This window comes from Simochromis diagramma, unplaced genomic scaffold (genome assembly GCF_900408965.1).
Source record: "Simochromis diagramma unplaced genomic scaffold, fSimDia1.1 OVJJ01000741.1, whole genome shotgun sequence".
NCBI classification, from domain to species: Eukaryota; Metazoa; Chordata; class Actinopteri; order Cichliformes; family Cichlidae; genus Simochromis; species Simochromis diagramma.
In genome coordinates this window covers 13,480-24,648 of record NW_024387007.1, presented here as the reverse complement: position 1 = coordinate 24,648, position 11,169 = coordinate 13,480, and the positions used below count along the sequence as shown (strand labels likewise).

Here is an 11,169-nt window from a genome sequence, read left to right as displayed (position 1 = left end):
TTAATTTTTATTCGACTTTAGATGACAGATTACTGTGTATCTGATCAATTCGGACAACTCAAAGATTTAAAGTCTAGGTGATTTCAGTGATAATATTGTTTTTTAACATTTGTAATACTAACTGTACTCTTAAACTTAAATACAAGGACAATACAAGTTCTTATAGATGGACAACTGAACTACCTCCAACGTAATTTCCAGGGGGGTTATGACCCCCCCAATAATCAGACCCAACCAATATAACACCCCCCCCCCCCCCCCCCCCCCATAAAATTAAGAATAATCTTGGCTGTTGATTTTCTTTACTCATTTCGGGTATTGTTGAGGAGTACTAGGTGAGGGCTAGTTCTTTTAGGTTTAGCAGCTAACAAGATGGTGTGTAGGTCAGGATACAGGAAAGAGGACAAGAGGCTTCCACTTTGCTTGATTGTCACTGCCAGCTGTTTTATTGCCACCAAGATGCTCAGTGTTGCCAGCAGTCTGTAGTAACAAACAAATTGCCATGAGTATATAAATATATACAGCAACAGCTCCACTAAGATAAACATAAAATATTCAATGAAATAAACCAACACATCCATCTGAATATATACATAACATAACTTGACTCGAAATATCTCTCGCTCCAAACACAGAAAGGACACAATTAAACACAGTGAGAACTAGTGATGTGTTGGTCGCGAACAAAACGGCTCTTAGAGCCAGATCTTTGACGTGAACGGCGCGAGCCGGCTCCTTATTCCGAGCCGTGGTTTTTTTTTTTCCTTTCTCTCACCCTCTCTCTCGCACTTTTTTCCGCTTAAGTCCGCACGCGAGCCTTGTGCTTTGCGCTGGGCGGAGGGGGGAGGGGCGGTAGTTACACTCGCAGTAGCACAGGAACAGAGCGGGAGGGAGAGACAGAGAAAGAGCCAGGGACAACAACGTCACATTAGAAAAGCAGAATATGCATTTTCTTTTTGTTTTCACATTTTATTTATATTTAATTGTGTTGTGGTTTGCAGTGTTTTGTGTTGTTTAACTTTAAATTTGTTTAAAAGGAAAAAGCTGAATATTTAAATAGTTAAATGATGAAATGTGAATAGTTGGCTTTTGTATTATATGATTTATTCATTACATTTTATGTGGAGTGAATAAATAAAAGTATATTTACGGTGGCCCCTAGAGACAAAGCACATACAAACTCCAAAACACGTACAAAAGACAACAGAAGTGCTCCAGAATGCTAGGAGCAGGGTTGAGCTTTTGTTACCTAGTGGCTACACAAGCCAGGAAGTACCAACAACCGGATTCGGTGCATGGTAGTAACAGATAAATGAACATTTTATTATTATTATTATTTGAATATATATGAGTGCTTGTGTATAAATACACAAACAATACACATATGCTTTCAATTGTCTAATTTAAGTGATCTAGGTTGCTCTGTTTGGAAGTTCAGTTAACACTAGAAATGTGTTTTGGAGTTTGTACGTGTTTTGTCTCTAGGGGCCACCGTATATATTTATATATAAACATATAAATAAAACCACTTTTTTTTTACATTAGTAATTCCTTTTGTGCATAATTTTATATTATTGTTAATAATAAATTAATTAAAGCAACAAAACAACCTGAAGAGCCGGTTGGGAGCCAAAAGAGCCGGTTCTCTAATAAGAGCCGGAAATCCCATCACTAATATTTTCATACAGCATATTGAGATTTGTCACTGGAGGAAACATTTGTAGGCCAGTGTATATTTGTTCAACGTGTAAATCTTCATATTTCACAGTCACGTTACACATAGTTGAGATCACCCAACCCACTGCTCTAATGCAAGAAGGAATTTCCTCTTAAGCAAGCAGCACATACAACAAAAGAAAAAACAGGTCACTCAAACTAACCTGCCTTGACAAATTAAAAGTACAGAACTTGTTTTGAAGTAAGAAAGAAAAGGCCCTCAAGGCAAATTCTCACGAGGGCCTAAGAGTACATCTTTCAACATCTTACAATACTGTGATTGCAGCCATTCCTCAACTCTCTGTCAATGGTACTCATGGCCAATGATCAGTGGGATTTGATCAATGGTTGCTGATCAATGGTCATGAGAATTTGCATAATCATGATGAAGGAACTGACCTCCCAGCCCATTGTCCCTTCAGTGGTACAAGTTTCAGTCATTATGCAAATGTACTGTTTATAAGATTGGGGAAACCTGCAGTCAGCTGAGACTGAAGAAGTTACTTGGATGAATGATGAAACGTTTCTCCCACAAAACGCTACGTCCAGGTGAACAGAATCGACTTTTGGGGATTTACTTACCTGGATGATTGAGCATGCATCAAGAGGTTTTAACCCACTTTGGCAAGGACTGCCTAAAGCTAAATTTAAAAGCAGAAAATTAGAGGCCATCCAGGTCTTTATGTTTATGTGTGTTATCTGGCTTCATGGATAGATAAAGTTGGGTGTCATCTGTATAGCAGTGAAAATGTATGCTATGCGTTCTTATGATGATAATAATACAGTACACTATGATATCAGCAGGACTGAAGTGATATCTCCTTATTAGGCACAACTGGAAGTCTTGTTATTCTGCTAAAGTTTTTTCCCACCAGTTTTTGCAAACACTTTAGAAAATTATATTAGCTTCAATAAAAATCATTTAAACATTTGCAATGTTTATTACCTCATTGTCTTACTTTAAACTAATTATTACAACAATACAAAGTTTTAAACTTTAGGAGATCTCAGTTATAATATTGTATTAAAGCATTATTGCAACAAATTGTACTATTAGCCATCAATACAAGGACGAGACAGCTTTAAAGATGGAATACTGATAAGGCAGGTTTAAGGGTGCAGTGAGAACTGAACATAACTGGCATCTCTTTAGTTTTTCTCTCTTTCAGTTTACAGTTAAAATGAAGACTGGCCATTTTAATGTCACCTCACAGATTATCATCATCACCAGGAGACCAAGATAACAATGAAAGATTACTGAACATCTGTTTTGTTGATTTGTTTGTGGCATTTTCTTTCAGCTGTCTTGTGTAACAGTTTCCAAAATGCTGACAGATTTTCACTAAGTCCAGCCAACACCTATGATACTCTCAGAGGTTGGGGAAACAGTAAGTCAATTTTAGTCAAATTTACTTGAGCATACAGTCAGTTATATTCAGGTGTGTTGCATCAGGGACACATGGAAAAGTTTCAGGACACCGGCCCTCAAGGACTGGAGTTTGACACCCCTGTCCTACATAGTCTCCCGTCAGAGTTGTGGCTCTGTAAGAGTGATAGATTTATGGACTATAGAAACATATGATATTGTTACTGTGCTTTACATTAAGTTGTTTACAATAAAAGCAAGGAAACACTTATTTTGCATGACTTTTAATTTTCACATTGAATGCATGAAGAGAACAAAGGCACCATATCAGTTGTTTTTTGGGTTTTTTTTAATGATGGATAAAATCTGAATGAAATTTTTATGAACCATTTTTGTAACTTAATTCTCAAAATATGCTTTAATCTCAGTGTTCGACATTCACACATAAGAATAACGTTTCATCCAGGCGATTAAAATTTGTCACAGGAGAAAACATTTGTAGGTCAGTTTGTGTTCTTTTAACGTGTTAATCTTCATAAACCACAGTCACGTTACACACAGTTGAGAGCACCCAAGCCGCTGCTCCACCAAAACCGCCAAATAATGCAGTGGCAGCCCATGACATACCTGCTGCACCTACAGTGAAATCATGTTAGACACTATTAGCTCTATTAGCTTATTCAACATGAGCAAAGCTTTTAGAGAGAGAGAGAGATAATATATAGTAAATTATTCAGTTTACCCCAGGACTGCAAGGTTGCTATGAGACCTACTGCTGCAACTCCACCTCCACTAGCGATTGCTAAATATGACATCAGTTTGGCAGCGATGGAGCCTGCTGCTATTCCAGCTGAAGTGAACCCCAGTGAAGCCAGAATGGCAGGAGTCAGAATCACAGTTCCACCAGCTCCTAAAAACCCCCCAAAAAACATATATTAAAGATTTTCATTTCAAAATTATGCTGTGGTTAATGTCATGGCGTACCTGCAGACACAAGGACTGTCTTGCCTGTTAACGAAATACAAAAAGATGTCAAATAAATTCTTTACAATAATAATAATAATTCATATCCACTGTATAATGGGATAACACTGTTATAAAAAAAATAGACTCACATATTTCTTCCCATTCCATGTCTGTGCTTTCAAAGATAACATTCAAATGACACCAAGAGCTCAACTGAACAAACCTGATGTATGTTATTTACTTTATTTCCAAGAACTACCTCTCCCATTTATCAAATATGAACAGAGGAGGAGGAGCACAGGGATGTACTTTAAAAAAAATAACACAGGCATGTACAGGGAGTGCAGAATTATTAGGCAAGTTGTATTTTTGAGGAATAATTTTATTATTGAACAACAACAATGTTCTCAATGAACCCAAAAAACTCATTAATATCAAAGCTGAATGTTTTTGGAAGTAGTTTTTAGTTTGTTTTTAGTTTTAGCTATTTTAGGGGGATATCTGTGTGTGCAGGTGACTATTACTGTGCATAATTATTAGGCAACTTAACAAAAAACAAATATATACCCATTTCAATTGTTTATTTTTACCAGTGAAACCAATATAACATCTCCACATTCACAAATATACATTTCTGACATTCAAAAACAAAACAACAACAAATCAGCGACCAATATAGCCACCTTTCTTTGCAAGGACACTCAAAAGCCTGCCATCCATGGATTCTGTCAGTGTTTTGATCTGTTCACCATCAACATTGCGTGCAGCAGCAACCACAGCCTCCCAGACACTGTTCAGAGAGGTGTACTGTTTTCCCTCCTTGTAAATCTCACATTTGATGATGGACCACAGGTTCTCAATGGGGTTCAGATCAGGTGAACAAGGTGGCCATGTCATTAGTTTTTCTTCTTTTATACCCTTTCTTGCCAGCCACGCTGTGGAGTACTTGGACGCGTGTGATGGAGCATTGTCCTGCATGAAAATCATGTTTTTCTTGAAGGATGCAGACTTCTTCCTGTACCACTGCTTGAAGAAGGTGTCTTCCAGAAACTGGCAGTAGGACTGGGAGTTGAGCTCGACTCCATCCTCAACCCGAAAAGGCCCCACAAGCTCATCTTTGATGATACCAGCCCAAACCAGTACTCCACCTCCACCTTGCTGGCGTCTGAGTCGGACTGGAGCTCTCTGCCCTTTACCAATCCAGCCACGGGCCCATCCATCTGGCCCATCAAGACTCACTCTCATTTCATCAGTCCATAAAACCTTAGAAAAACCAGTCTTGAGATATTTCTTGGCCCAGTCTTGACGTTTCAGCTTGTGTGTCTTGTTCAGTGGTGGTCGTCTTTCAGCCTTTCTTACCTTGGCCATGTCTCTGAGTATTGCACACCTTGTGCTTTTGGGCACTCCAGTGATGTTGCAGCTCTGAAATATGGCCAAACTGGTGGCAAGTGGCATCTTGGCAGCTGCACGCTTGACTTTTCTCAGTTCATGGGCAGTTATTTTGCGCCTTGGTTTTTCCACACGCTTCTTGCGACCCTGTTGACTATTTTGAATGAAACGCTTGATTGTTCGATGATCACGCTTCAGAAGCTTTGCAATTTTGAGACTGCTGCAACCCTCTGCAAGATATCTCACTATTTCTGACTTTTCTGAGCCTGTCAAGTCCTTCTTTTGACCCATTTTGCCAAAGGAAAGGAAGTTGCCCAATAATTATGCACACCTGATATAGGGTGTTGATGTCATTAGACCACACCCCTTCTCATTACAGAGATGCACATCACCTAATATGCTTAATTGGTAGTAGGCTTTTGAGCCTATACAGCTTGTAGTAAGACAACATGCATGAAGAGGATGATGTGGACAAAATACTCATTTGCCTAATAATTCTGCACTCCCTGTACAGTTCTTGGTTGGCCCAAAGTTTTATATGAGAATTTGTGTTTATCTGATTGGTTAAAACTGATGGGGAGAAATTATATTTTGCACTAAACTATCCCTTTGTTGGTGCCCCAAACTATTCCCAGCCACTAAGCACTAAAGGTTTTCCCCCTATTTTCTAACCTTTACCAAATGACTTGCTGTATTAGTGACCATGAGAGCAACCCTGGTTGAGTTACAGGATACAGTTTTTGTCTCGTGGTCCCGATGACTCACACATCTTTTAAGGTTCCACCACAGTCAAGTTAAGGTCTGGACTTTGCACGTGTTTTTATTTGTCACATTAAATTTGTGAAGACAACAGAAGCATCATATCAGTCTTTGGATTAGATAAAACATCTTCATCCTCTACAATGATATTTTATTTCAAAATGATGGGTAAAAGTGAGCAACAAAGGTTATCAGACATTTTTGTAACTTCATTCTCAAATCATGCGACATTTCCATATATTTATATAGTATATATTTTCATACAGTGCATTGACATTTGTCACAGGAGGAAACATTTGTAGGCCAGTGTATGTTTGTTCAACGTGCAAATCTTCATATTTCACAGTCACGTTACACATAGTTGAGATCACCCAACCCACTGCTCTTAATGCAAGAAGGAATTTCCTCTTAAGCAAACAGAACATACAACAAAAGAAAAAACAGGTCACTCAGACTAACCTGCCTTGACAAATTAAAAGTACAGAACCTGTTTTGAAGTAAGAAAGAAGATGCCCTCAAGGCAAATTCTCACGAGGGCCTAAGAGTACATCTTTCACCATCTTACAATACTGTGATTGCAGCCATTCCCCAACTCTCTGTCAATGGTACTCATGGCCAATGATCAGTGGGATTTGATCAATGGTTGTTGATCAATGGCCATGAGAATTTGCATAATCATGATGAAGGAACTGACCTCCCAGCCCATTGTTCCTTCAGTGGTGCTAGTTTCAGTCATTATGCAAATGTACTGTTTATAAGATTGGGGAAACCTGCAGTCAGCTGAGACTGAAGAAGTTACTTGGATGAGTGATGAAACGTTTCTCCCACAAAACGCTACGTCCAGATGAACAGAATCAACTTTTGGGGATTTACTTACCTGGATGATTGAGCATGCATCAAGAGGTTTTAACCCACTTTGGCAAGGACTGCCTAAAGCTAAATTTAAAAGCAGAAAATTAGAGGCCATCCAGGTCTTTATGTTTATGTGTGTTATGTGGTTTCATGGATAGATAAAGTTGGGTGTCATCTGTATAGCAGTGAAAATGTATGCTATGCGTTCTTATGATGATAATAATACAGTACACTATGATATCAGCAGGACTGAAGTGATATCTCCTTATTAGGCACAACTGGAAGTCTTGTTATTCTGCTAAAGTTTTTTCCCACCAGTTTTTGCAAACACTTTAGAAAATTATATTAGCTTCAATAAAAATCATTTAAACATTTGCAATGTTTATTACCTCATTGTCTTACTTTAAACTAATTATTACAACAATACAAAGTTTTAAACTTTAGGAGATCTCAGTTATAATATTGTATTAAAGCATTATTGCAACAAATTGTACTATTAGCCATCAATACAAGGACGAGACAGCTTTAAAGATGGAATACTGATAAGGCAGGTTTAAGGGTGCAGTGAGAACTGAACATAACTGGCATCTCTTTAGTTTTTCTCTCTTTCAGTTTACAGTTAAAATGAAGACTGGCCATTTTAATGTCACCTCACAGATTATCATCATCACCAGGAGACCAAGATAACAATGAAAGATTACTGAACATCTGTTTTGTTGATTTGTTTGTGGCATTTTCTTTCAGCTGTCTTATGTAACAGTTTCCAAAATGCTGATAGATTTTCACTAAGTCCAGCCAACACCTATGATACTCTCAGAGGTTGGGGAAACAGTAAGTCAATTTTAATCAAATTTACTTGAGCATACAGTCAGTTATATTCAGGTGTGTTGCATCAGGGACACATGGAAAAGTTTCAGGACACCGGCCCTCAAGGACTGGAGTTTGACACCCCTGTCCTACATAGTCTCCCGTCAGAGTTGTGGCTCTGTAAGAGTGATAGATTTATGGACTATAGAAACATATGATATTGTTACTGTGCTTTACATTAAGTTGTTTACAATAAAAGCAAGGAAACACTTATTTTGCATGACTTTTAATTTTCACATTGAATTAATGAAGAGAACAAAGGCACCATATCAGTTGTTTTTTGGGGTTTTTTTTTAATGATGGATAAAATCTGAATGAAATTTTTATGAACCATTTTTGTAACTTAATTCTCAAAATATGCTTTAATCTCAGTGTTCGACATTCACACATAAGAATAACGTTTCATCCAGGCGATTAAAATTTGTCACAGGAGAAAACATTTGTAGGTCAGTTTGTGTTCTTTTAACGTGTTAATCTTCATAAACCACAGTCACGTTACACACAGTTGAGAGCACCCAAGCCGCTGCTCCACCAAAACCGCCAAATAATGCAGTGGCAGCCCATGACATACCTGCTGCACCTACAGTGAAATCATGTTAGACACTATTAGCTCTATTAGCTTATTCAACATGAGCAAAGCTTTTAGAGAGAGAGAGAGATAATATATAGTAAATTATTCAGTTTACCCCAGGACTGCAAGGTTGCTACGAGACCTCCTGCTACAACTCCACCTCCACTAGCGATTGCTAAATATGACATCAGTTTGGCAGCGATGGAGCCTGCTGCTATTCCAGCTGAAGTGAACCCCAGTGAAGCCAGAATGGCAGGAGTCAGAATCACAGTTCCACCAGCTCCTAAAAAAAAACCCAAAAAACATATATTAAAGATTTTCATGTCAAAATTATGCTGTGGTTAATGTCATGGCGTACCTGCAGACACAAGGACTGTCTTGCCTGTTAACGAAATACAAAAAGATGTCAAATAAATTCTTTACAATAATAATAATAATAATTCATATCCACTGTATAATGGGATAACACTGTTATAAAAAAATAGACTCACATATTTCTTCCCATTCCATGTCTGTGCTTTCAAAGATAACATTCAAATGACACCAAGAGCTCAACTGAACAAACCTGATGTATGTTATTTACTTTATTTCCAAGAACTACCTCTCCCATTTATCAAATATGAACAGAGGAGGAGGAGCACAGGGATGTACTTTAAAAAAAATAACACAGGCATGTACAGGGAGTGCAGAATTATTAGGCAAGTTGTATTTTTGAGGAATAATTTTATTATTGAACAACAACAATGTTCTCAATGAACCCAAAAAACTCATTAATATCAAAGCTGAATGTTTTTGGAAGTAGTTTTTAGTTTGTTTTTAGTTTTAGCTATTTTAGGGGGATATCTGTGTGTGCAGGTGACTATTACTGTGCATAATTATTAGGCAACTTAACAAAAACAAATATATACCCATTTCAATTGTTTATTTTTACCAGTGAAACCAATATAACATCTCCACATTCACAAAATATACATTTCTGACATTCAAAAACAAAACAAAAACAAATCAGCGACCAATATAGCCACCTTTCTTTGCAAGGACACTCAAAAGCCTGCCATCCATGGATTCTGTCAGTGTTTTGATCTGTTCACCATCAACATTGCGTGCAGCAGCAACCACAGCCTCCCAGACACTGTTCAGAGAGGTGTACTGTTTTCCCTCCTTGTAAATCTCACATTTGATGATGGACCACAGGTTCTCAATGGGGTTCAGATCAGGTGAACAAGGAGGCCATGTCATTAGTTTTTCTTCTTTTAGACCCTTTCTTGCCAGCCACGCTGTGGAGTACTTGGACGCGTGTGATGGAACATTGTCCTGCATGAAAATCATGTTTTTCTTGAAGGATGCAGACTTCTTCCTGTACCACTGCTTGAAGAAGGTGTCTTCCAGAAACTGGCAGTAGGACTGGGAGTTGAGCTCGACTCCATCCTCAACCCGAAAAGGCCCCACAAGCTCATCTTTGATGATACCAGCCCAAACCAGTACTCCACCTCCACCTTGCTGGCGTCTGAGTCGGACTGGAGCTCTCTGCCCTTTACCAATCCAGCCACGGGCCCATCCATCTGGCCCATCAAGACTCACTCTCATTTCATCAGTCCATAAAACCTTAGAAAACCAGTCTTGAGATATTTCTTGGCCCAGTCTTGACGTTTCAGCTTGTGTGTCTTGTTCAGTGGTGGTCGTCTTTCAGCCTTTCTTACCTTGGCCATGTCTCTGAGTATTGCACACCTTGTGCTTTTGGGCACTCCAGTGATGTTGCAGCTCTGAAATATGGCCAAACTGGTGGCAAGTGGCATCTTGGCAGCTGCACGCTTGACTTTTCTCAGTTCATGGGCAGTTATTTTGCGCCTTGGTTTTTCCACACGCTTCTTGCGACCCTGTTGACTATTTTGAATGAAACGCTTGATTGTTCGATGATCACGCTTCAGAAGCTTTGCAATTTTGAGACTGCTGCACCCTCTGCAAGATATCTCACTATTTCTGACTTTCTGAGCCTGTCAAGTCCTTCTTTTGACCCATTTTGCCAAAGGAAAGGAAGTTGCCCAATAATTATGCACACCTGATATAGGGTGTTGATGTCATTAGACCACACCCTTCTCATTACAGAGATGCACATCACTAATATGCTTAATTGGTAGTAGGCTTTTGAGCCTATAACAGCTTGTAGTAAGACAACATGCATGAAGAGGATGATGTGGACAAAATACTCATTTGCCTAATAATTCTGCACTCCCTGTACAGTTCTTGGTTGGCCAAAGTTTTATATGAGAAGTTGTGTTTATCTGATTGTTAAAACTGGATGGGGAGAAATTATATTTTGCACTAAACGATCCCTTTGTTTGTGCCCCAAACTATTCCCAGCCACTAAGCACTAAAGGTTTTCCCCCTATTTTCTAACCTTTACACAAATGACTTGCTGTATTAGTGACCATGAGAGCAACCCTGGTGAGTTACAGGATACAGTTTTTGTCTACGTGGTCCCGATGACTCACACAATCTTTAAGGTTCCACCACAAGTCACGTTAAGGTCTGGACTTTGCACGTGTGTTTATTTGTCACAATTAAATTTGTGAAGACAACAGAGCATCATATCAGTCTTTGGATTAGATAAAACATCTTCATCCTCGACAATGATATTTTATTTCAAAATGATGGGTAAAAGTGAGCAACAAAGGTTATTAGA

General features: G+C 38.6%; 2 protein-coding genes across 2 annotated transcripts; both read right to left on the bottom strand.

The window, feature by feature from the left end:
* Positions 1-3,345: 3,345 nt before the first annotated feature.
* LOC120739288 (interferon alpha-inducible protein 27-like protein 2A) lies at positions 3,346-4,294 on the bottom strand. The gene is made up of 4 exons (XM_040041000.1): positions 4,198-4,294; positions 4,067-4,090; positions 3,825-3,992; positions 3,346-3,718 (listed from the first exon to the last, which is right to left on the bottom strand). The coding sequence occupies exons 1-4, from the start codon at positions 4,214-4,216 to the stop codon at positions 3,609-3,611; spliced, it is 321 nt and encodes a 106-aa protein (XP_039896934.1). The 5' UTR covers positions 4,217-4,294; the 3' UTR covers positions 3,346-3,608.
* A 3,894-nt stretch (positions 4,295-8,188) lies between these two features.
* LOC120739286 (interferon alpha-inducible protein 27-like protein 2A) lies at positions 8,189-9,074 on the bottom strand. The gene is made up of 4 exons (XM_040040999.1): positions 8,978-9,074; positions 8,845-8,868; positions 8,602-8,769; positions 8,189-8,495 (listed from the first exon to the last, which is right to left on the bottom strand). The coding sequence occupies exons 1-4, from the start codon at positions 8,994-8,996 to the stop codon at positions 8,386-8,388; spliced, it is 321 nt and encodes a 106-aa protein (XP_039896933.1). The 5' UTR covers positions 8,997-9,074; the 3' UTR covers positions 8,189-8,385.
* Between the last annotated feature and the right edge of the window lie 2,095 nt (positions 9,075-11,169).

Bases quoted from the DNA above. Each gene is read 5' to 3' on its own strand.
- LOC120739288 (XM_040041000.1), bottom strand. The intron at 3,993-4,066 runs GTACGCCATGAC...GGGGGTTTTTAG, and splicing joins GACAGTCCTTGTGTCTGCAG to GAGCTGGTGGAACTGTGATT. The intron at 3,719-3,824 runs GTAAACTGAATA...ATTTCACTGTAG, and splicing joins AGCAACCTTGCAGTCCTGGG to GTGCAGCAGGTATGTCATGG.
- LOC120739286 (XM_040040999.1), bottom strand. The intron at 8,770-8,844 runs GTACGCCATGAC...GTTTTTTTTTAG, and splicing joins GACAGTCCTTGTGTCTGCAG to GAGCTGGTGGAACTGTGATT. The intron at 8,496-8,601 runs GTAAACTGAATA...ATTTCACTGTAG, and splicing joins AGCAACCTTGCAGTCCTGGG to GTGCAGCAGGTATGTCATGG.